Source organism: Fistularia commersonii, chromosome 4 (genome assembly GCF_037954325.1).
Source record: "Fistularia commersonii isolate RoL2024-O1a breed Wild chromosome 4, RoL_Fcom_v1.0, whole genome shotgun sequence".
In the NCBI taxonomy this organism is placed as follows: Eukaryota; Metazoa; Chordata; class Actinopteri; order Syngnathiformes; family Fistulariidae; genus Fistularia; species Fistularia commersonii.
Window position 1 is genome coordinate 10,956,338 of NC_141287.1, and position 24,451 is coordinate 10,980,788.

Genomic DNA, 24,451 nt, shown 5'->3' on the forward strand with positions numbered 1-24,451 from the left:
TCACTTCTAAAGCGTCCGGTCCTGTCCTCCTCCTCCTCCTCCTCTTCCTCCTCCTCCTCCTCTTCCTCCTCCTTCTCTTCCTCTTCCTCTTCCTCCTCTTCTTCTCTCTTCCCCCCCGCCGCCTCCGCGGATGTCACACCGACGCGCGGGGCACCGGGCTTGTGCGCGGGGGGTGAGTGCGTGCAGCCGGCTGACGAGAGAGACCCCGCAAAAGTTCGAGCGAGCGTCCCCCGCGCGCGCGCGTGTGCGGTGGAGGTTTTTTTTTTTCTTCTTCTTCTTTTCGGCGAGACGCGAACCTAGACGAGAATCCCGTATTTTCTCGGCCGCACTCTAACCGGGAACCGGGACCGGGTCTCTCCCTCCTCAGAACTTTAAAACTGGAATACTGGACTCTGAATCTTTATTTGCAAACCTTTTTTTTATTTTTTTATTTTTCATATCTCTTCTTCGCTTCTTTTTTTTAGATTTATTTCTTTCTTCTTTTTTTTTTTTTTTTTTTCCAAATAAAACTTCGAAATGGAACACGCACTCTCGAGATGGACTTGCGTCCTGCTGGCGATCTGTCTGCTGGATAAAAGGTGAGTTCGATAACTGATAGCCGATCGAATCCGATCAATAAAAGATGATAAGACGCGCTCAGTATCACAAACTTTGATCTCTAGGAGTCTCTTGATAAAGTGCATCCTAATGTATATAGATACACATTTTTAACATTTTCTTCTTCAATCTTTTCATTAATTTCACTGTGCTTTAAATGAGATATTTCTTTTTCTCATTTCTGTACTTACACACTATTCATTTTGAAGTTATGTGCTTAATTTTTCTCATTTATCTATTTACTTACTTTCTTGTTGATTTGAATCTTGTTGATTTAATATTTCTTTTTCCTATTTAATTAATTTAATCATGACCTAGTGCTAATTAAGGCCCCCTAACACCCTGTTGCAAAACAAATGGTTCAGCCTCATAAAAAAGAAAAGAAAAAAAAATTGAAATAAAAAGATGTCTGTCAGAACAGGTCTGCCCCTTCCGGCAGGGGAGCCCAACAGGTAGCAACAAAAAAGAAAAAAAAAACACAGTTCCTGCTGCCCCTGGCTCAGAAAAAGTGCTCAAAATGGAAAGACAAAGATTGGAAAGTAATAACAAAATAAAGTTGAAAAAGTAGAAAATAGTAGGAATAGTAAGAAAATTGTAGGAATATAGTATGTGTCTTCACGAGCGGGGCACCTCTCTGCTCTCCAGCCATCATCATCATCAGCAGCAGCAGCAGCATCATCATCATCATCATCATCATTGGCGCAGCCTGTCTTTTCCTTGTTACTGTTTTTACTGTTTCTCTGTGAAGTGGAAAAGAGCTTCATCCGCTGTCAGACGAATTACTGTTGTTTGCTGTGATTGATCTGCGACGGGAGCGGCTGGCAGTCGAGCGGGGGCCTGCCTCAAATTAAAGTAATACCTGAACTCACATGATAACAGATTTCCCGAGGGTGGGCAGGTAGGGTAGGTAGCTCCTTCTGTTTTTTTTATTATTATTTTAACGCTACATCCTCTCTGGAGTCATGCCAGCAAAGTGGTTGCTGCATCCTCCACCTGTTCTCCCCCCTCAAAACGAATATATTCAACTTTTACAGAAATGATAAAGCCTTAGGGTGAAGGGAAGTACTTTGACTCCAGCATCCATGGGAAAAAAGTTTCATGAAATGTGATTTAGACGCGATTATCTCATCACTGGTCAATAATCAATAATGTCAATGGCCAGTAATGGTTTTCCACATCCTCATGTTCTAGTAGAAGGTACTGGAAAGTTCAGTATTTGCATTATTGGAATTTTAAAGGATTTTCCCTCCACATGGGCCGTCAGAACCCCAGAAAGTATCCTGTCCCAGGGCTCAAATGAGCACCTTTGTGTCAAACGTCTTAACCCCATCTTGTTGTGCCGTGCAGGGCGGACTCCAATGAAATCCTGGGCCTGAAGCTGCCCAACATCGACCCCATCCTGAACGCCAACACGGTGTGCCTGACGCTGCCTGGGTTGACGCGGCGGCAGCTCGAGGTGTGCATGCGGAACCCGGACGTGACGGCCTCGGCCATCCAGGGGATCCAGATCGCCATCCACGAGTGCCAGCACCAGTTCAGGGGCCACCGCTGGAACTGCTCCAGCTTGGAAACGAGAAACAAAATACCCTACGACAGCATCGTCTTCAAAAGAGGTCAGATTTTACCCCCTGCTTTGGAAGATATATGGAATCTACTTGTGAGCTGTAACCTGTCCTGTCACCAAAGTTTCAGCATCAACAAAGCAACTTAATGTTCAAAAGTTCCCAAAAGTTGAAAGCGCGAGATTAGCTAAAAATGGCCATTTGCTGGATCGATATCAATAAAAGGAGCCGACGGATGGAAGATTCCATTTCATCTCCATCACGCGGACCAGATTTGAATCTAGTTTGCCCAAAAATAGACTGCCACTGTCAGAGAATTTGTCAAAAAAAGGAGAAGCTCTTAGGGGAGGTTGGCCGCCCCAGAGGCTACTCGCCCAGCTTTGCACAAAAGAGATCATGTTCGCCCATTTACACAAAAGTGAATGAATCCATGCAAAACGGGTAAGTCATCTCTAGTGAGTTATCCGTAGTGACTATTAGACTGGTGTCTATTTTCTAACCCAACAGCGTCTCCTCAATGGGTTGCACAAAAGAGCGGCTAACTTCAAAAGCGGTTAGTCACCTCAAGATAACCAGACAGCCCCGCGGATCAACTTTCCGCCCCGCACTTTGAAGTGGGCAGGGCTTTTGCGAGTCGGCCACAAAAGGATGAAAGAGAGAAGACCTGTTGGGAAGCCCTCAGATTTACTCACGTCTGGTTATCTAGCAGAGGAGGAGGAGGCGTCCGTTTCCCTGATGGCAAGTGGAAGCGGTGGTTAGTTTGAGTTGGCTTTTGGTTTCGCCATGCAAGGGAGCGGGTTCAGCCTCAAGAGCTACACGTTAGAATTGAAACTCAAAATCTTGGGGTTTGGCTTTGTCTGATGCCTTACACGTCTTAAAAAGATGAAAATAAATAAATAAATAAATAAATAAATAATATATATATATATATATATATATATATATGTATATCCATCTATCAATCTTCGTCTGCTTATCCTGCACTCTGGGTTGCGGGGGACGCTGAAGCCTATTTCAGCTGTCATCGGGCAAGAGGCAGGGTACACACTGGACTGGTCGCCAATCAATCGCAGGGCCACATATATAGACAAACAACCATTAATTCACTCGCTTCTTCGTTCTGGCAATTTTCCCAATTTGTTTTCTTCCAATCAACCTGCATGTTTTTGGACTGTGTGAAGAAACCGGTGAACCCAAAGGAAACCCATGCAAACACGGGGGAGAACATGCAAACTCCACACACAGAAAGGTTGTGAGGCTGAAGCGCTTACCACTTAGCCACCCTGTCTCCCCTATATATATATATATATATATATATATATATATATATATATATATGCACATAGATCTAAAATGCATGTATATGTATGTGTGTATATATATATATATATATATATATATAAACCTATACAAAGCATATATGGATATATGATATATAAATATATAAACACAAATCTTTCTCTATATACGTATGCATATATATATAGATATATATACACATATATATATATATCGTGTGTGTGTGTGTGTGTGTGTGTGTGTGTATAAGTATCTAAGGCATATACATATGTGTATATACATATTTATCACACACATACCTACACATGTATATATGTATGGATACATATATATTTTCTGTAATTATACTTATATAAATGTTCATATTACTTTGCTCAAGGATGAATGATTGGTTGAAATCATAATGACATCTACTCTTTCCAGGCAGTCGCTCGCAACACAAGGACTTTTTTTCACATTTTAACGTTTTAATGTACTTTGCGATACGTTCACATCACACAAGTTCACAAAATAATTTTTTTTTGTTTTATCTCACCTTTAAGAAAATGGCTCACGCTGTTCTATGACATAATGGAAATCCCCAACTTGAAAAAAACAAAACAAAACAAAAAAACCTGCGGCCTATATATACAATTATAGACCTGGGTTTGCTTGGTTTTCAACTGTTATTGAGAACAGGTTGGAAAGCAGACAAACAAAAAAAAAAAAGAAAAGCGGTGCATGCTTATTCACTTCTGGTGGTACTTTCGCTCCTCCTTGACTCACTCGGAGGCTGTTTGCCATTACCAGCGGAGGCAGTCACTTCTCGACTGGCATCCCCGGTTAGCCTCGGGCGCAGAAACTTCAAAACAGTCCAGACGTAAATAGCCTCTCTCGTCAGATGAATCATCTGTAACGTGTTGATACGAAAGGCTAAGATTAACCCATAACCCCAGGGATGACCACACAAACTGGGAATATATTTCAGACACCGACCTGACGGACAAAACTCTCAATAGCTCAATCGCTAATATTTCAATATTGCTACATTGAAATGAGGTTTTCCAGTTCTCAGTGTTAAACGCAGCCCAGATTTATACACATCAAATGAAATGTCAGAATCACAATTAATTACCACAAGTGAATATTAATGACAGTATTGCAATAATATTTAATTTGAATCTCTTGCTGGGAGGCTGAGGGGATATACATAAGCATGCTGTTTTTTTTTTCCTCATTGAGTGAATCTCTACCTCGTGGAGACACACACTCATGCACACACACTTACGCACACTTCGAAATGGTCTTCTATTCCGGGCGCCCGGTTTCTGACGATTTTCTTTTGGTTTGCGTGTGTTGCCTAGTGCACTTCACGTGCGGCTCTCCTTACTTTAATGTGTTCTTGTGGTTTCAGCCGCCGCAGAGACGATATTATTTTACAGGCCTTCATCTCTCCGTGCCGTCTGCTTTCCGGTGATCTGTAGCGCCACTGTAGAAACAGAAGTTATTTACAAGTATTTAGACTTTTGTGCTTTTTCTTGTTTATTTATTTTTTTTATTTATTTGCACACACACACACACACACACACACACACACACACACACACACACACACGCACACACACACACACACACTCACTCACCACAGATACACAAACAAGCAGTGAAGTTTCTCGCTCTGAGTTCCTCGTTTCGGCTCCACGGGAACTAAAAAGTTAATAGAGGCTAACATGTTGCCATGGGCAACAAGACCAATTTATTGCCATTACCTGGGGTTAATTTGCATATTTGCTACATGTGAAGAAAAGATTTGTTGACATTTTTTTTTAAAACCATAAAACATTGCTAAAAGTTCCTCTGTGTTATTTTAATTAAAACCCATATCCCTATATATCCCTGACTATATATTTATAGTCATCCTTACATCTGCGTGTATTCTTGTCAGATTAATTTTCCTTTTTTTTTTATCTCGCTTGCTTGCAAAAGCACATGCCATCCTCCACCGCTGTCTGCTCGGACATCTACTTTTTACCGGATCAGATTTTTTCGGCCGCGTACATATCCCCCCCCGCCCCCGATGGATTTTCCTCCGTTTCATGGGTCCATATTCATTCCCGCTTAGCTTGCATTAAAAAGTAGGCTAAAGAGGACATCAAGCCAGACATGAATAGACAGGAATAGGAGAATCTCTCCCTTTCTGTCGCTGCCTGTGTCTCTCTCGTGCTCCCTCGCCGTGCTGCTCCTAATGCTTTTGCTTCCCTTGCCAGTGCATGAGGGCTTGTGAATTTGCTCTCAGCACTTTCCCAACTCTCTGTGGTGAAAAGCATAAACCTGTTTAGTCGGTTTCCGTAACCCAAAGTGACAGTTTCCTTTTAATCTTTCATTTCATTTTGCCACTTCCTCTGCCATCAGTTCAGCCGGGCATGCCGCGGCCGGTGAATTATTTGTTAGGTTGATTTGTTCCCGGTCTTAAGGGGGCCCTCCACCACGGTGGCCCCCGGGCTCGGAAGAGGGAAAGACCTAAAACAGGCTTTCTATGTAGAAGGCAGTGCTTGAGTGCTGCCCCGCTCTTTCTTGAGGTGGGCGGGTGCAGAGTGTGAGTAAGTGACTCAAATGATACATAAACATATATATATATTTATACACACACACACACACACACACACACACACACACACACACACACAGAATATAGGGTTGTGCAACTTGCTTTAGGTTTGTTTGTCTTAACTTGAGAGCAACTTTAGATCGCTCGTGAAGCAAAGTTATACTTCTACAATTGAGTTATGAGTGTGTGTCCACTATTAGTACTGCTCCTTATGTTGGTACAGTATTACGTTGTGGTGGTGGTTAGCAGAAAAAAGGTCCCTGGTTTGAGTGTAACAGGGGGGGCGTTCTGCGTGAGGCTTGCATGTCCTCCCTGTGTCCGCTCTGGGTTTGTCTGGGGTCTCTGGTTTCTTCCCACAGTCCGAAATCATGCAGTAGATTCATTGGAGACCCTAAGTTGGCCAGATGTGTGAATGAGAGAGTTAATGGTTGTTTTGCTCTATACAACATCTGAACGACTGGGTGAATGGTTGTATGCTTATATGACACGGATGACTTGGGGAATGGTTATATGTCGCTATATGACGTGTAAATGAGAGTGCACGTTGTATTTTTCTATATTGCGGTTGAATGAGTGAATGGTTGCATGTCTCTATAACATGTAAAATGACTGGGTGAATGGTTTTATGCTCCTACATGATGTGAATGAGAGAATGCATGATTCTACATGGTGGTTTACGGAGCGAATGGTTACATGGGTCTATATGACATATGTGAATGTCTCAGTTGATGGTTATATGTCTCTCTGACATGTGAATGTGAGAGTGAATGTTTTTTTTTTCTCTATATGACACATGAGAGAGTAGATGGTTGTATGTCTATATGGCATGTGAATGCCAGGATGAACGGTTGAATGTCTATATAGATAATTAATGAAAGAATAAAAATATATCAAAAGAAATAGTAATTTAACTTTGGTGCTGAACATGCATAAAAAATATTGTCACTGTTTGAAGGCGCTAAGACTCTAAATTTTCAAAAACCCACTTAAGTGTATATCTATATACATATATATATATATATATATATATATATATATATATATATATATTTGACAAGGATCAAAATAATTAGGGAGTCTAAAATCCTGGCCTACCTTCTGTTCTGTTTATATATGTATACATATATTATCCCCGCAACCCTGAGTGCAGAATAAGTGGCAGAAAATGGATGGATGGATGGATATATGTATATTATCTAATTTCTGAGATATCAGAAATCAGCAGCAACAAGTAGAAAACTTCAGGAAGACCTGAACTGCAGACGCGTGGAAGAACCCTGATTGCTGATGTGTGGTGTGTTTATCTCCTCTGACGCAGGGTTTGAAACACAAAAGCGTGTATTTCCCTTATTGACTGAGGAAAAAAAACAAAACAAACCCCGAAACGTCACATTTTAAAAATACATCCATATAAATAAACAAAGGAAATAGCATCAAGCAGTGCTAAAAGAGGCACTCGCAGTTAATAGGGTTTTATTTCAAGCTGTCTGAATCATTTTTCCCCTCCTCGGGCTGCGCTATAAACTCCCCGCGTGGTTTCTTTTCATGTTTTCTTCGCAAGTTTTCTGTTGTAACCTTCATTCTTTTTCTTCGCCGGTTAGCGGGATGGGCGCTTTCAAAGCACCCTAGGGTAGCACGCCGGTGGCCCGGGGATCTGGCGAGGGACAACAAGGGAAGCTGTTGAGGATACAAGCGCTGCTGTCAGACGCAGCTGATTGTTTTCTATCGCGGCACATCACGCAGTTAGCGTCATGTGCCGTGCACAAGCGAGACTCATGGAAAAACAAAGTGCCCCGCCGGAGAGAACAGGGCGAAAAACAGTCACATGTGGCGAAGACTTACCGTACATGCAGCTAGTCCGGCTGTGATAATTGGACATGACTGCAAGGCGTAGCTCTAATCCAACACGCAGAACGCTCACTTTTGTTTCGGAGGATAACCAGCGCGGTATGCTTTTGACCGATAAGATAAAAAGTATCAAACTCCAGACATCTGTTGCCACTCAGTTGACCAAGGGAGGAACTCAGATGCCGAGATGCCGAGAGCACTGTCTTTACCCAAGAAAAGCAAACAGTGTTGGCCACAGGGTTGAGGGGTGGGGGGGTCTCTGGAAGGATTTGGAAGCTTGAGAAGAAGGTGTAGGCAATATTAACGAAGAGCATGACTGACAGTTGGTGGTGGGACGGCTGAAAACCCAGAAATGTGTTTCTCAATCTCCATCGGGACTTGATTAGCACATGGCCGCCGTGGTGCTTATTCAGATGAGTCAAGTGTTCGGTGAAAACGGCGTGCGAGCAGCGGGACAAGTCGCCCAACAGTGGTCTTGTGCGTGATAAAGTGAGCGGACAGGGTGAGACATGACGTTCAAGAACTCGGGATTCCCCAGTGTTTATTTGCCGCTGTCCCGCCCGGTTTCTAAAATGCGTGAATGACCTCTGGTGTTTATCTCCATCAAAACTGAGGCGGCTGCTTTTCTTAATCATCACATTTTTTTTTCTTATTTTTTGGACAATCCAATCACACAAAGCTGCAGTCAAGTATGTGAATTAGTTGAATCTTGGACCTCTGCAGTTAAAAATCACTTCCATGGCCAAAGCTTAGCTAGTTTAAATCCAGAATTTTGCTGGGCGTTTGTCAGCACCATGGTTTTAATTGTGTTTGAATGTAGTTTGGATATTTTTTTCTCAATTCTCTGCCAAAAGGTCAAATTGGGAAAGTCTTTTATTCTGGAGTCATGGTGGTTAAAACCGAGTTCGGTCAGGCTCGGGCTTTGAGTCGAGCCAAGTCGAGGTCGAATAGAGGTCACGTCTCGAGATATTCAGCAGATCGTAAGTCCTTCTGTGATTGCTGTGAGTGTCAGACAATCGGCCAATCACGTTGAAGAAGCCAAAGTGAACTTTTCAGCGGGAGAGATTTTTGTTCATTCATTATCTCTCTTGCTTATCCAGCATTCAGGGTCGCTGGGAGGCTGTAGTCTCTCCCCACTGTCAATGGTTGAAACCGGTTGCTTATCACATATAGAGACACACAACCATTCGCCCATCTGGGCAATTGACCAACTATGTGTTTATGGCTTGCGGGAAGAAACCGGAGGTAAACCGCCGGAATTGAACCATTGACCTCCTCGCTGCGATGTAGAAGCATGAGCCAGAGCACCACCATGCTGCAAGAGAGATGCTAACTTTTAATGCCCAAGACTCTCATAACTTCTGTCAAATTAAAAATCTTTTGTGCTCGTGAAGTGGGTTGCTTAAATAGAGTCACGTAACTTCAGTGACTGAACCAGTAATCCAAGCTTTCGAGTCTCCGTCTCATTCAGCAGTTCATTAGAACTTCTTGTGGTGTCAGCAGGAATTTTTTGAACATATCTGTGGGATATTCTGTTACGAAACCGCTCTCTCCCTCCACCCCCGATAGGTTTTCGAGAGAGCGCCTTCGCGTACGCCATCGCGGCGGCCGGGGTGGTGCATGCCGTGGCCAACGCCTGCTCCATGGGCAAATTGAAGGCATGTGGCTGTGACGAGAAGCGTCGCGGCGATGAGGAAGCCTTCCGCATGAAGCTGCACCGCTTGCAGCTCGAGGCCATCCACCGGGGGAAGGGCATGGTGCACGGCGTGATGGAGCACTTCCCCGCCGACCTGCCGGGACCGCAGGACTCCTGGGAGTGGGGCGGCTGCAGCCCCGATGTGGAATTCGGCGAGAAGTTCTCACGGGACTTCCTGGATGCCCGCGAGACCTACAGGGACATCCACGCCCGCATGAGGCTTCATAACAACAGAGTCGGCAGACAGGTGAGTCGGGACGGTTGAGATTCGATAGACCTTTCTTACAGGTGCGTCAAAGATGACCGCAGTCTTGTGGAGTTTTATGCCCCCTTGTCACTGCAGTTGCCGGTGGCAAAAACTGCATGGACCCTTTTTTTTCCTGAACAATGCGTGAGACGTAAGGCAGGTGAGCGGGGGAATCCAATAATAATATACGCCGAACAACTTGTTCTGATTTTATTGGCAACGTCAACCAAATCTCCCATCATTACAACACGACTGTTTATTTGGGCTGGCTCGGTGTGTGTGTGTGTGTGTGTGGTGTCATTGAACTGTGCAATCTTACAAACTTACAGTCTTGCAGATTCAGGGACAAATTTAAACATGTTTTTTTTTCCAATGTAAAAAAAAAATGAAATACATCAGTGATCAAGATAGTAAAGGAAAAAAAAAACTTGCTGGGACAGCTTGGACTGCAAATCAATCCTGGTGGCGTGTCAGGCCCGGGTCAGTTGCTCACACTCGAGCGTGTGAGTGTTTTCAGAAGCCCCCGCGGTCAAGAACCGTCCGTGATAAACGCCCTGCGGTTAAAAGTGAAGAGGGGCTCTTCATATTTTCTCCCCCCCCCCCAAGTGTAAACTAAAGAATGCGTAGACATGGAGGCCGCAATGGGTATTCCCACCAGGATACTCCCTTTTTTTATGCGTTAGGGCCTGCCTTAGGGGTGACCCGGCACGTGTTGGGAGAGCAATTCGCCCACACATTAGAAACCCTGATTTAAGTGGGATTTCAAAAGCGTTAATTCACTGTCGTGCCATTGTTGTTCTTTTGATAGGATCTTCCGCTTGTCATTGGATTGTTTGAGATTCAGGCTGAAAAAATGTAAGAAGCATCCCGAGTCTCAATCAACGGCCTTTTTTTTTTGTGGTATGAGACGCAAGGGATTTGTCCAAGAGCAAGGTTCTGGATGACTGTCAATTCTGCACTTGACCTGAAAAAACAAACAAGCAAACAAAAAAGTAAAATCAATTTTAATTTTAATTTTAATTTAATATTGATCCAATATGATTTCAACATCCATTAGTGGCTTTAAATAACAAAATTTGTTTCTTTCCTTTTCTTTTTTATGTTTTTTGGCAGTTCTCTTACTTCAATAAAAAAAAAAAAATTGTCCTTATCTGCCATTGTTTGCTAAATCACGGGGAAAATATAATTCCATGGAAGCATGAAAAAAGGAAGATCTCCTGAAAACAAGCATCCGTCAATTGTGTCTTCCATGCTTAGGATAAGGTCTGATGTGATGATGCACCTCCAAGCTCGGCACCTTAGTGCAATTCCCGTCTCGACCGAATAGCTAACCGTGCACAGAGCGTCGTGCCTCGGGCTGTGAGAGCGAGAGAGAGGAGACAAGAAGCAACTGCAAATTGCTCATTGTTCCCCGTTTCCTACGGAGCAATTTGGCCCCATATCTCTCCATCAGCTGACTCCTGGTTTCCTTGATTATGCAGACAAAACACAGATGCTGATGGCTGGAGTGGGAGCTCTGATGGCTGATTTAAAAAAAAAAAAAAATTAAAATCTGCAAACATTTTGCAGTCTGTATCTAGTGGCAGTCGATACCGCTCGTAAGGCAATCATTATTGATTTATTGTATTGTTTGGATGAAGTCAATCAAAGGACCAGGTTGTCAGCCCACTTCTTCCCCTTGCCCATGAGTACATGAGTGGAAATAGGATTAAAGCAATGCAACACTACACAAGTGTCGTGTAAACATTTTGATTTTTAAAATTCCACAACCTGGACCATTGCAGGGACCCAGAGAGGTAATAGAAAACCCACGCATCAATGGGGAGAACATGAAAACTCCTCACAGAAAGGCCCCCTGTCGGAATTAACCCGGGGACCTTCTTGGAAGCGCGTGCCACTGTACCGCCGTGGAGTTCTGATTATACACCCCGATGCAGTCCTGTGCTTATAACTCTAAAATTGTTACTGGCCGAATTTCAATGTGCCATCGAATAGGCTAAAAATGGACAGCATTTCACTATGCCTTAACTCCCTGTATAAATGATCGACTGCCAATAAATTAAAATTCTCATTATTATTATTATTATTATTTTTGTATTAATACAATAAGAATTATTATTATTATTAGTAGTAGTTGCAGTAGTATATAAATATATTTAAATATAAATATTTGATGAATAATACTATTACTGTCACAAGTAATACTATCAGATTCTTTATATTAATAATAAAACTATGACTACTACCACTGATTCTTCTACTATTATTATTATTACTTCTACTACTACTACTACTACTACTATTACTACTAATAATAATAATGATAATAATGCCACTGCAAAGTGCAATATCCTCCAAAAAACACGAAAATATTAGACAACATTAGAGGACAATTATTTCACAGTGCCTTCCATGTGTTTTCACTGTACATTTGTTTCACCGTGTATAGATATATTTATATATATATTTTTTTTGTTTTTGGCTAGTTCTATCTGAAACTGTGTGTCTGTGTGTGCGTGCACATGTACACGCAGCCAACACAAATCAGAGAAGTTAGATTACTGAGTGCAAAGATTTAAGGTGAGTTTTCTCAGATTTTAAATGTCCAGTCATGTGACTATTACGAGTCACTTCTAAATTTCCAATAATGACACTTTTTTGGAGGTAAGACACAGCTTTTTATCCTCCTTCCACCATAGTCAAGTGCTATTTATTTGTACAATTGTCTAAGCTGATGATGACATGACACTTCCCATTATATAATTACTGCAGAAGTCAGTTGGCCTGCTCACTTGTTTCTTGTTAAAAAAAGACAGAAATTATACTCTGATGATACACTGCTTTTTTCTAAAAAAAATAAATTAAAATGCCACTAAAAACCAATGGCAGCTGTTTGGGAAGATTGAAAGAAACACAGCTATTAAATTTATTCATTTCTAGGACTGTAGTAGAGTGGGCAATAAAAATACAAGACAGCCCAGAGCTAAATATTAAAACTAAACTGAATTTTATTTATTTTTTTATTCTGAGTTTAAATAGCAACTTGGGAAATCTTTTATTGTATTCATTATAAATAACTCAACATTTCTACTTTTCATATGTATGGTATGTACTTTCTGCTCGACCTTCTGCTATCTATCTATCTATCTATCTATCTATCTATCTATCTATCTATCTATCTATCTATCTATCTATCTATCTATCTATCTATCTATCTATCTATCTATCTATCTATCCTTGTACTTGCAGTTTTCTCCTTCCAATCATCATTGAGAGGGTCGAACCCTCCAACCAACTTTCAATCTGTGGGCTTGAAGGTTTTTTAAACTGTAAACTGAGTGCAAAGCTGCTACTGATAAGTCAAAACAGACGATCTAATTCCCCGCGTAAAAAAGGGGGATGAAGCAGATGCCGTCCTCTTGTATGAATTTACGCGACGTCGGCCCGATGACTTTTTTTTTTAAATCTTCAGAAAAAACTGTGGCCTTTACACAGGAGCCTTTCCTGACAGGTGGGATAATACCTCCCGCGTGTCTTTCGGTCTGGCCGAACCCCACCACCACCACCACCGCCACCGAATCCTCCCACCGCCCCTCTCGGAGAAGTAGTCTTTAAGTGTAGGAATGCGGCGGGTTTTCTTTTTTTTTTTTTTTTTTAGCCGGTGTGCATGTCCCCTCACGCCCACCCCGGGGTTCTCACGACGTCCCGTCTTGTTTTTAGCCCTAATTAGTGGCTGCTGGCAGTTTGGAAACAGATGTTTAAAAACCCTGCAAAAAAGATTTTAGACTTCAAACAAGCGCGGGGTGGAAAGTAGAAAGAGTTTCGCCCTTCCTTCCCTCCCCTGGAGCCCTCCCTCCCCCCGGCCTGCCTATCCCAGCTCCTCTCCTGATTACAACACTGGAAGCACTAGAAAGGTGCGGTGGAGGGGGGGGGGCTTATCTGCAAATCTTTCTTTAATGTTACACGTACTTAACGTTTCACGTCCCGCCTTCTGAAAGAGACCTTGTCTTTCAAGTCGCGTTTCATGCCTCTTTATCGTTTTCACTGACGTTTAGCAATCTGGTGGTCGTCGGTTGCAGAGACGCGAGAATGTAGTTGGAAGGACTACCTAGGTTGGGTTTTCATTCTAGGAAGTAGCCCGAGTCAAGGGCTGATAAATAATATGCACCCTTAACGCCAGCTGATTCATGAATATATATATACTTTTTTATCCACGCATGTCACGTTAGCACCTCCTAAAAAATAAAAATGCTGCAGCCGCAATAGTGTATTACAATTCTCCTGTCAATAACAGCAGTTTAAATTAAAACAAAACAAAAAAAAAAAAACTATGAGATGTTCAAAGAGCTCGCGCTGTAAAATCCTTTGCCAATTTTTTTTTTTTCAAACATAACCCAAGGGCTCACCTCTGTCCTTTGGCGAGCACACCTCTAAACAAAAATGCCCGGCAGACTTTTTCGCTGTTCATGTTTGCAGTAGGCGCAAACATTAACCCTGTTGAATCCTGCCCCTGAGTATTTACCGGAAAACGTGGGGGTATTTAAAGTTTACTGCCAGTGCTCTTATGGTACCGGGGGGGGGGGGGGGGGGTTGCATAGTGGTGTCATCTAGTGTCCATCCCATAATATTGTGATGGTCTGAGGTATTGTCCTGCTCCGCCAAACTACAGAGCGTGTTCTTATCCTTGTCGCCACTGCTGGCGTGCAAATGTGTCGAAATGTATCCATTCCCCTCGCTAAGTTTCTTGGTGAGAATTCAAAGAAAACAAGATGTGACACGAGAATTATTCAATGAGCTCTAAAGCTGCTGTTAAGGGGATTTTTTTTTTAATAAAAAAAAAATTTCCAGGCAGAACCAGACTTGCAGACTCGCTGATTCCCTGATCTTTGCCGACTGGCAGCTAAATTTAGCTTCGGTTTCGGTCGGCTCATCACACTTCGTTCGTGTGTGCTCTTCCTGATCCACAAGATCTGTAAAAAGTACTTGAAATTACAAATACTATTATCTTTCATTTTTCATGTGTTTTTTGCTGTTTATTTCAAAGATGCTATTCCTGGGCCTCGCCGCGGGGTCACGTCAGCAAAAATCACTTGCCTCCATCTGACCGAACTCTCATTCGTGCTGATCGGCGTCGTCATCGGCTTCAACCTATTTGGCATGGAAATCATAGGTTCCATTCCCATCTTTATATCGCTTAGCGCAAGCTCCTGAAACAAGCCGTGTGAAAATAAGAAAATGCCCAGGAAAGTGTCAGATTTTTTTTTATAACTAATTTCTGAATTTCTATTGTTATTATTTTTTTTTTTGTTCTTTCACTGAAATGGAATTATTCTCATGTTAATCCGGGCAGGCTAGCACAAGTGCATCTTATTAGCACGGGACTAACCGCTCCTCAGAGGCCATCCCTGACCTACGGAGGCCGAGCATTTGATCTGACCATCTATCACATGCCCACTCACAACCGTCCCGCTCCCCTTGTCACACACACATACACATACACACACACATTACACACGCTAGTGTTTCATCTGAGCCCTCAACAGGTGGAAGTGCTTATTCTGGTAATAACATTTTATTGGAGCCTCTAAATGAGACCTGTGGACATTGTATGTGAGTAAATACACACACACACACACACACACTCACTCCCGGTGTATGTATTTGCGTGGTAATTGCATGTCATTGTCTCTGCATGCGAGTGTTTGTGTGTGTGTGTGTGTGTGTGTGTGTGTGTGTGTGTGTGTGCGCACAAGTGTGCTAGCCTGTGTACGTTTAACTGTTCTTTTGATGCGAGGCATTTGATTTGTTTAAAGTGATGCCTGGGCTTAATGCGCTGCTGTGGGATTTGTTTGTGTGCTTTGATATTCCCCGGCTTCTTAGCGCCGCTTTCAAGGCCTCTCAGTAGATTTTTGCTTTGAACTGGCAAACTTGAGGCAGCGCGCAGACGGCCTGCCGTATATCGGCGAGAAAGGTCGGACGCGGGACACGCAGATGAGGAGCTTCCCCAAGGCACACAGCGGTGATGACACGATCGGCCGACGATTTGGTTGAATACACACGAAAAATAGGGATATAATAATCCTCGTGATACACCTTAAAATATAAGCTTTATCTTGGGCGTGGCAATTTTCAAGAACACATATTGATATTTGTAATATGAAGCTTTTTTTTCTTTTTATCCTGGCACAGGATTTTTTTGTCAAATCTGTTACAATTACAGAATGCAATTTTTTTTCCCTACGCGATATCGGTGAGTCTCCGCCGAATGCTACTTTTGTCAAAAACACACACATCGGAGTGGGGAAATGCTTTACCTTTGACACACACGGTAGCGGCGTAGAAACACGACAGGCGGTCGCATGCCAAAGCGATGGCCTAGTGATTATTTGCATATTGCAGAGAAGGAATCTAAAACTGCAGGGGTTGCCCCCGGAGACCTTAGCCAAAATGGGAGTAGCACGTTCCACTTTATCTAAAAAGGAAAAGGAAAAAAAAGGCAGTTTGAGCTAATTTTTGGACGTCAGATTTTTTTCATAACCAGCCAGAAAGTTACCTCTGATCTCCGGCTTGGTTCACCTCCTCCGCCTTGCACAGTAGTCGACGCCACAAGATATGTTGTGCGCATTGCGCCACCCTGGCGTGTCATGTAGCCCGCAGTCCTAATCTGCCACCAACATGTTGCATTTGATCTCTGTCTGGTGTTGTTTTATAGATGTCTCCCTCTCGCTCCGCGGGCCAATTAACACTCGCCAGATGTTTGTTTCGGCGCTGCGGTCAGCGCATTTGAAGCAAACGGCATCTTTGTAGTGAACATCCCATGACCAGATCAGTGTTTATTTCCAACAATTGAAACGTGATTTAAGACCTTACTGAAAACTAGTTTTGAGTTGTTTTTTTTTTGTAACGCATTAATTACATAGTCATAAATGCTTTGCTACAACAAAAAGATAGACTATGTTATTAATGTGATATGAGTCATAATTTGTGAGTGTGAATGTGTGTTTGGGATGCACCAGGGTGGAAAATTGCTGCATGTTAAAGTCGGATTACAATTTATAACACAAACACACACGCAGATCCTTTGTACAGAAGCTATGAAAGGAACACCAAAGAGATAGTCCAAAGATCTTCTCCTCCCCCCCGAGTCATTTTCTTTTCCGCTTCTCTTCCTCCGACGAGGCCGATTCTCATGATCTACAGCAGGATATCAACAAATCACAGCGTCAGGTCCTTCACCCCGCCCACAGAAAAAGAAAGTTTGCTGATTCGGATCTTGCGTTCAGACAAAGATAGGCAGAGCACACACACGTGTCATCTCCCGGCTCGCTGAGCTTTCATTTTACGGGGACGTAAAATCACAGCCTTTCTTGGCGTCATATAGAAATCCCGTGGCTTAAAAGTACTTGATTACAGGTAAAACCCCTCGGGTGATTTCACTTGAACATAAGCGGTATTGTAACAACAATCAAACGTAAATGAATTCATTCATTCATGCCTTACAGGAACTTCTTATCCATAATTGTTGGTATCGTAACTTCGATATAGCAGCTCAAGTGCATCGAAGTGCGTTGAAATTACTCAATTACTGCAAGCAGTAGAAGTAATTGAGTAAATGTATTCAGTCGGTTCACATAACTTTTTTTAATCCTGGTCTTTGTTATTTGAATTGCACTCTACTGTTGCCATTTTTCTTCTCCACGCGCACAAAATGATCGCTGCCGGCCGGATCAACACCCTGGATGAGCATGCTGACAGACCGCTTCTGGAATGGCATGAGCAGACAGCTTTCCCCGTTCCCTTTTTTTTATTTTTTCTTTACCTGTTAGGGGTTTGAGCCGGCTCGTTCCCCTTTCATCTGAATGTCAAAGGAACATTTGACATTTCCCACACCAAAGGTGAAGTTCAGTGGGATTTGTTTATCTTGCCCAGGTTGTCGGACGTTGCGTGAACGTGTTGAATGTGACGCCATCATCCCGACGTCGATTCAAAGCCACCCAACACGACGTTCGATCGGTTGTGGTTACATGTTGGGTTTTCCTGTCTGACCAAAACAGGAAGTTCGGCGATAACGCCTTTTTAGGACGTTTTGCATGATGGGTTCTTGCGTGGAGCGGCGCAGTAGTTACCGCTCTCGCTAACCCAGTGCAGGAGGTTCATTGGAAACCCAGATGTCAGAGTGAATGGTTGTACATTAAAAAAAAAATCATGCCATCTTCCTTTTAATTCTGTGAGGAAACATTTAGCCGTCACCGATTTCGTCTCTTTTTCTGGTGTCGCCGTTCTCCCCAGCCCTCCGGCCGCACTGCGAACGCACCATCAAACGGTAGCCAATGTGGATGCAATTATGTCTCCCGGGTCAGTTCGACTCTTTAAAGTCGGAGTGGGTTAGAGAGTTTTTTATGATTACAGACTCCGCTGTGTGTTTAAGGCCGGCGTGTTTGTGATTCTGGGGTTGCCTCTGCAAACCCGAATGTAAAAAACTGAACCAAATGCTGCAGTCTGAACTCGGCGTGAGTGCCGTGGCGGCTATTATATCGCTGTTTACAGAAGAGGCTCTGAGGCCCCCGGTAACTCCCTTTTCAACACTTTCAATAACCCTGTTTATCCCAAAAAAATGTATGCATTTTTGAAAAAAAAAAAAAAAAAAAGAAAAATACAAGTGATCCAAAAGCTGAAAATATTTCGCATTCTTTTGTGTATTCATCAGAATGTACGGCTGTGCGTTATTTTAATCCATGACATTTTTGTTCTCCCAAATAACCGCGCATTGCTGGCGGGTTCGATGAGTGACGGTAACGTAACCCGGTTATTTGAAGGATTTACAAAGATAGCGCAAACGTGCGTGATTGAGTATTTACGCTGTCTAAATCCCAAGGCTACAAAGGTCGCCCCTAGCTGTTAGTTGCGTCAATTCCAGTAGGGTGTGGAGTTCTATTATTTTTGGACTATGTGGATCACACTCAGAGTCTTTCACTTTATTTCCAACCCATTCTGATCAAATGAGCCGGATGGCTCAGTTCAGTGCTCGCAGCTTCATCCTCTTATCCGTTGTCCGAAATTAAGGAATGCGTCGATGCCAGCCGGCCCGAGCTTTGGCTGCCGAGTCAAGTCTGATTTTTATTTAACTTTCGACGGATCCCCGCACAACATGGGCAGCTTTCTGCCTCGACTGGTTGGGCTAGAAAGAGAGAGAGCAAGGGAGAAAAGTGCGGAGACACAGAATGTGAGAGTGGGATAGAGCCAGAGAGGTGGTATGACGGGACAGGCACAAATGATCTCTTACTAATAATAGATGTAGCGTCGGTAGTTACATGGTAATAAATGACAGAGCCTGGGGACATGGGAGTAGACATTTGGTTACTATCATTCATTGGCGAAGGGACATGAGTGCATAAATGGTTGGAAGAGTGGGATCTCCTTCAGGAGGGTATGCATATGGCAGCATAACAATGGTCTAGCTTAGTGCTAACTGTTAACTTTCTCAAAAGGAAGCAGTGCTTAAAGATGGAGATCGGAAGATGATTCCATGGAAGAGGAGCTCGGTAACTCCTAGTTCTTGGTAACTTAGCAGCACTGCCTCTTGTCCTTCACCTCCAGTGGTCTCACCACATGTGACCCGAGGATCCACATGGATGAGGGGTGAGCCAATCTGGAGGCGTTGCGAAAAAAAGAAAAACATCTGGCCCCTGGCCAATGTTATGACAAGCTAATCGGAGGCAGGTTGGTGATTATTAATCTATTTGTTGAATCTATAATTGTCAAGTTGCAAAATGAAGCCGTGTTCACACGTATGGGGTGTTCACAAAAACACCATAATGCACATCATAATAACTTGTTTTTGCACTCCGAGGTTTTTTTTTTGATGCTGAAATCACATGGAAGCGTCGGTTTTGACACTTTGATGGAGGTGGTACAACTGTGTTTTTTGAACAGAGGAAAAAAATTTCGCTGCACTGCAATTTGGATTTTGATCAAGTATCATCACAATGTGAAACGGCCGGGTCAAGTCGATTTGTAAGAGCCAAATCGTAGCGCAGTGATGCAGTGGCTCTGGACAACACACGAGAGTGACTGTCAGAAATCTATCATTGAAACATTCGCAACCACATGGTGGGCGACCTTCTGCCTCAACCAAGTGGTGCACAAAGTAAGAGAGTGAGATAGGAAAGGGCGACATAATGCATGAATCTAACGCGGAGCGGGGGGTTGGGAGGGACTGGCCCTAATGATCCCATGCTGATAATAGTAGTAGCGCTAGCAGTTACATGCTAATAGCCAAAATTATTCAATGGCTGCTTCATTATTCATAAAATAAATAACACTGGTGGATGTGTGAGCCCAGGAGAAGATACGAGGTTCATGTGTTGATGGAGGGATGGGACGAGGGGGAGGAATGAGAGAAGTGCATCATGGGATGTCCGCTCAGCAAAACAAGCCTATGGTAGCATTACTATAGGCTAGCCTAGGGCTAACATAGGTTTTACAGAATTTTTTTAAGCCTGGGTCTCCGATAGCTGTGATTTGATTTTTTTAGGCGTTTTGGATATTTGGAAATACTCGGAATGTAACCAAGCTTCGTTTTTGCAAAACAAACTTCTCAGAACAATATTCCAATATTTCAACAGAGAAAATGATCTGTTTACCACATTTAAAGGTAGGGTTTCATTCATTTCAAACCTATATGACAACATGCACTCACAGGCACACAAACACACCAAAGACACACACACACACACACACACACATACGCATGACTGTCTAATCTGCCCGGACAGACTAGCAGTTTATATCACCTGTGATTCTGCTTTATTTTATGTGTGTCGCTGACAGAAGTTTTTGCTTGTGTGTGATTAGCATTATTGCAAGCACATGTGTAGAAATGTTCAACTGCAAGTGTCCAGCGTGTGTGTGTATGCGTGTGTGTTTGTGTGTTGCGCTGATAGGGGCGGCAGCAGAAGCTGTGTCTGTCAGTATTCTGGGTGGCCCCGGTGTTCCTGTCGGTAATTGGATCTTAAAGTTTAGAACTACCGTTGATTGATAAACATGCACGAGGCGTGCACGCGCATACATACGCACAGAGCCTTGAGGGAATATTACAGGGATGAGTAGAGCTCCCGCCACGTGGGATGTACCTGTGTGTGTTCTAACACGGGTGGGCATGCCTGTATAACAGGATAATAGGCAGAAATCAGACATAGGCATTTTGCTGTCACAAAATAACTGAAATGCAAACCAGGGGCGTCGCGGTGGCGCAGCGGTTAGCGCTTCTGCCTCGCAGCAAGAAGGAAGGTCCCTGGTTTGATTCCAAGAGTGGGGCCTTTCTGTGCGTAGCTGTGTTCTCCCCTGTGTCTGCGTGGGAGCAAACGGGAGTTTTCTCTCCCGTTTGCTCTTACAGTGCAAAAACACACAGGAGACCGGACGTGTAAATGAGAGAGTGAATGCTTGTCGAAATCTACTTGTAGCGACCGGACTTTAATTTCTTCCCTTGAAGACGTTTTACCCTTCACTTGAGAAGCTTCTTCAGTTCTTCAGTGAAGAAAGTCAAGTCCAGTTGCCGGACGAGAAGATTTTGACAAGAATTCACCATGACCTGGGTGACTGAGAATCCTCCACAGACATGAGAGAGTGAATGGTCGCATGTCTCCATGTGACACGTTTCACAATGAGAAACTGAATATTATTCTAAAGAAGAAGAAGAAATACCTTTCTTGTCACATTCAGTTATGCATACTGCACAACGACATCACCTTGAATTTGGTCGCCGGTGGATCAGAGGATCAGACACACAATCATTCACACTCTTGATCATATGTCATATAGGGACAATCAAAAATATAGTCTCTAGATAAATTGCTGCAAGTTTTTGAATGAGGAAGAAAGACCTTTTGTATTGTCACATTCCGTTACAGATAGAGCACAGCATTAGTGAAATTTGACCAAGTTTGGGCAAATTTAAATCCAATTTTTTTTCCTTTAATGCTCGGGGTATCCATGTGCGATTGCGGGCTGAAACATTTGAAAGTCGTTTTAAAATTATGTTTTTTTTGTTGCTTTATTTTACTTCAAAGCAAGAAGAAGAAGGATTTGTTGTGATAGAAAATATGTTATTTTTTAACTCGTGACATTCCTGTAGTTACATAAAAGTACTAATCAATGCGCCTCATGTTGAACCCACTCTAAGCTACCATTGGCTATCTGTAAGGGTTGCAAATAATGTTTGAAGGAATTAATATCCGAGGCTATTGCAAAAAGGTTTCGTGATGCCTCATGAGAACATGTCGTGCAGCAACAGTTTCAGAAAATCATGAATCTCTCTTCTGTCTGTCAACCTGCTTCCCACTTCGCACCTTCCGTCCCCTCCCTTCCCTTTTTCCAGGTGGTGCTCGACCACATGAGGAGGAAATGCAAGTGTCATGGGACGTCCGGTAGTTGCCAGCTGAAGACCTGCTGGCAGGTCACCCCCGAGTTCCGGGTGGTCGGTTCGATCCTAAAAGAGCGCTTCCACATCGCCACGCTTATCAAAGCTCACAACCGAAACACCGGGCAGCTCGATCACTCGCATCACAACAACAACAACAACCACCACAGCAACAACAACAACAACCACCACCACCATCATCACCACCATCATCATCATCACCATCACGCCCATCGGCGGAGGCCGAGCGTCAACGAACTGGTGTATTTCGAAAAGTCGCCGGACTTCTGCGAGCGCGACCTGGGGTCGGACTCGGCGGGCACGCAGGGCCGGATTTGCAACAAGACCAGCCCCGGCATGGACAACTGCGAGAGCCTGTGCTGCGGGAGGGGCCACAACATCCTGCAGCAGACGCGGAGCGAACGTTGCAACTGCAAGTTCCACTGGTGCTGCTACGTGGTGTGCGAGGAGTGCCGGATAACCGAGTGGGTCAGCGTCTGCAAATGAAGAAAAAAAAACGAGAGACCGCGCTGCAAAGAAAACCAAAAAAAACCCCACGCTTCACAAAATCCAGATGCTTACTTAAAACAAACGGGGGCTCCGACTTTTTTTTCTACGCAACCTGGGTCCTTTTTTTTTTTTTTTTTTGCAGAAGGCCCACCGTTTCCCTTTTAAAGAGCCAGCATGCTGTAAAGAGCGCGTGATCAAACCGAACTCACACACACACACACCGTCGAGCGTCTTTCCAAATGCTCTTGTTGATGACAGTGCATCCGGAAGCTAGGGGAGAGGACTCAAATAAAGGTAAAACAAAAGTAAAATAAAAATCCTCAAAGCTCCATCTGCATCAGGAGCCAAAGCCTGTGAAACTTAAAAAAAGTCGGGGAGGACGTCCGATATTTATTCTCAGACTCATCACCCTTTACACAGTGAGTCGTCCTGTCGCAGATCTGACCTTTTATTTTGTGTGTGTGTGTGCGTGTGTCTGCAGCACAAACACAATGTTACGCAGTGCTTTTTTTTTTCCATTCCGTATTGACATACAGTAACAAATATAGACTGCTTTCCGGAAACAGGATTGGCCACGTGCGGGATTTGTCTCAGCAGGCCTGGATCACTCGAGGATTTAGTGCCTTGTTCAAGGGCAGCACAGAAGTTTCAGTCTTTTTAATAATGGCTATCAAGTTTGAGATGGAAGCAGAAAATCAGGGGGCTTATCATTTGACACGCCGTTGCATCGGCGACATCACATCGTCAGCGTAATAGAAAACCCAGGTGTTTTGCCAACAAACGATGGACCTAAACGGACTCCTGGGCCACAAGGTTGCGCTCAAGGAGGATTTTTTTTTTTAACACAGCAACGTGGCGAGGAGGACACCGCGATGATGAATCAGAAATCAAAAAAAAAAAAAAAGAAAACAAAACAGAACTTATTGTTGCTGCTGCTTCCCGGGAATCATCCTATCAGACCGCAACAACTTGAGAAAGTTTCCTTCCCTTCAATAGAGGGAATGAAAATGGACGTTAATCAGCTTTGGGTGGGTGAGATGTTTGTGTGTATGTGCTTGTGAGTGTGTGTGTGTGAGACCCTCGTATTAAGGGCTGGCGTCACACACTGGAGGTTCCTTGCAAACTCAAGCAAAAATTGGCGTCCGTCTCGGCTGTGTTTGCAACCCCTCCAATAAAGGTGCACGACGCCGGGCGGTGACATTGCACCATTGTTGACGGTGCACTATCACTTCCTGTGATGGATTTCCACCCCCCCCCAAAAAAAAAAAAAAAAAACAAAACAAAACAGGATAAATGTCAACAGTCTCATTGAGAAACTTTCCATTTCAAGTTTTTTGTTTTTTTTTGTCTAACTGCATGAACAAACAAACAGGAACCCGGCAAGGTTTGCTTTGCATTGCAGTTAGCCATGCCTAACGTTAGCCTTGGCTAAACTAAAGCTAACGATATGCTGATATCCAGTGATCCCCCCTTTGGGATGCAACCAAAACTGCAATCGCAGTGGATGAATCCAGAGAGCCGATCCAATCACATGAGCTAATCTGCATGAAACTTTTGATTATGTCACAGCTAGCTTAGCTTGCGGCCCGCTTTCTTCGTGTAAACCTGGCCGAAGCCATCGCTTGGAACCGCAGCTTCGTTCAGAGCGTCGTCGGCCAAACAGCGTTGTAAATAAATGGGTATTGAT

The 24,451-nt window shown here is 43.5% G+C and overlaps 1 protein-coding gene across 1 annotated transcript; it reads left to right on the plus strand.

Moving 5' to 3' along the window:
- Positions 1 to 23,678, plus strand: wnt10a (wingless-type MMTV integration site family, member 10a). Its single transcript, XM_086145289.1, has 4 exons — positions 1 to 578; positions 1,945 to 2,210; positions 9,463 to 9,836; positions 22,213 to 23,678. Exons 1-4 carry the CDS (start codon positions 517 to 519, stop codon positions 22,759 to 22,761), a joined length of 1,251 nt encoding a protein of 416 aa, XP_086001415.1. The 5' UTR covers positions 1 to 516; the 3' UTR covers positions 22,762 to 23,678.
- The last annotated feature ends 773 nt before the right edge of the window (positions 23,679 to 24,451 follow it).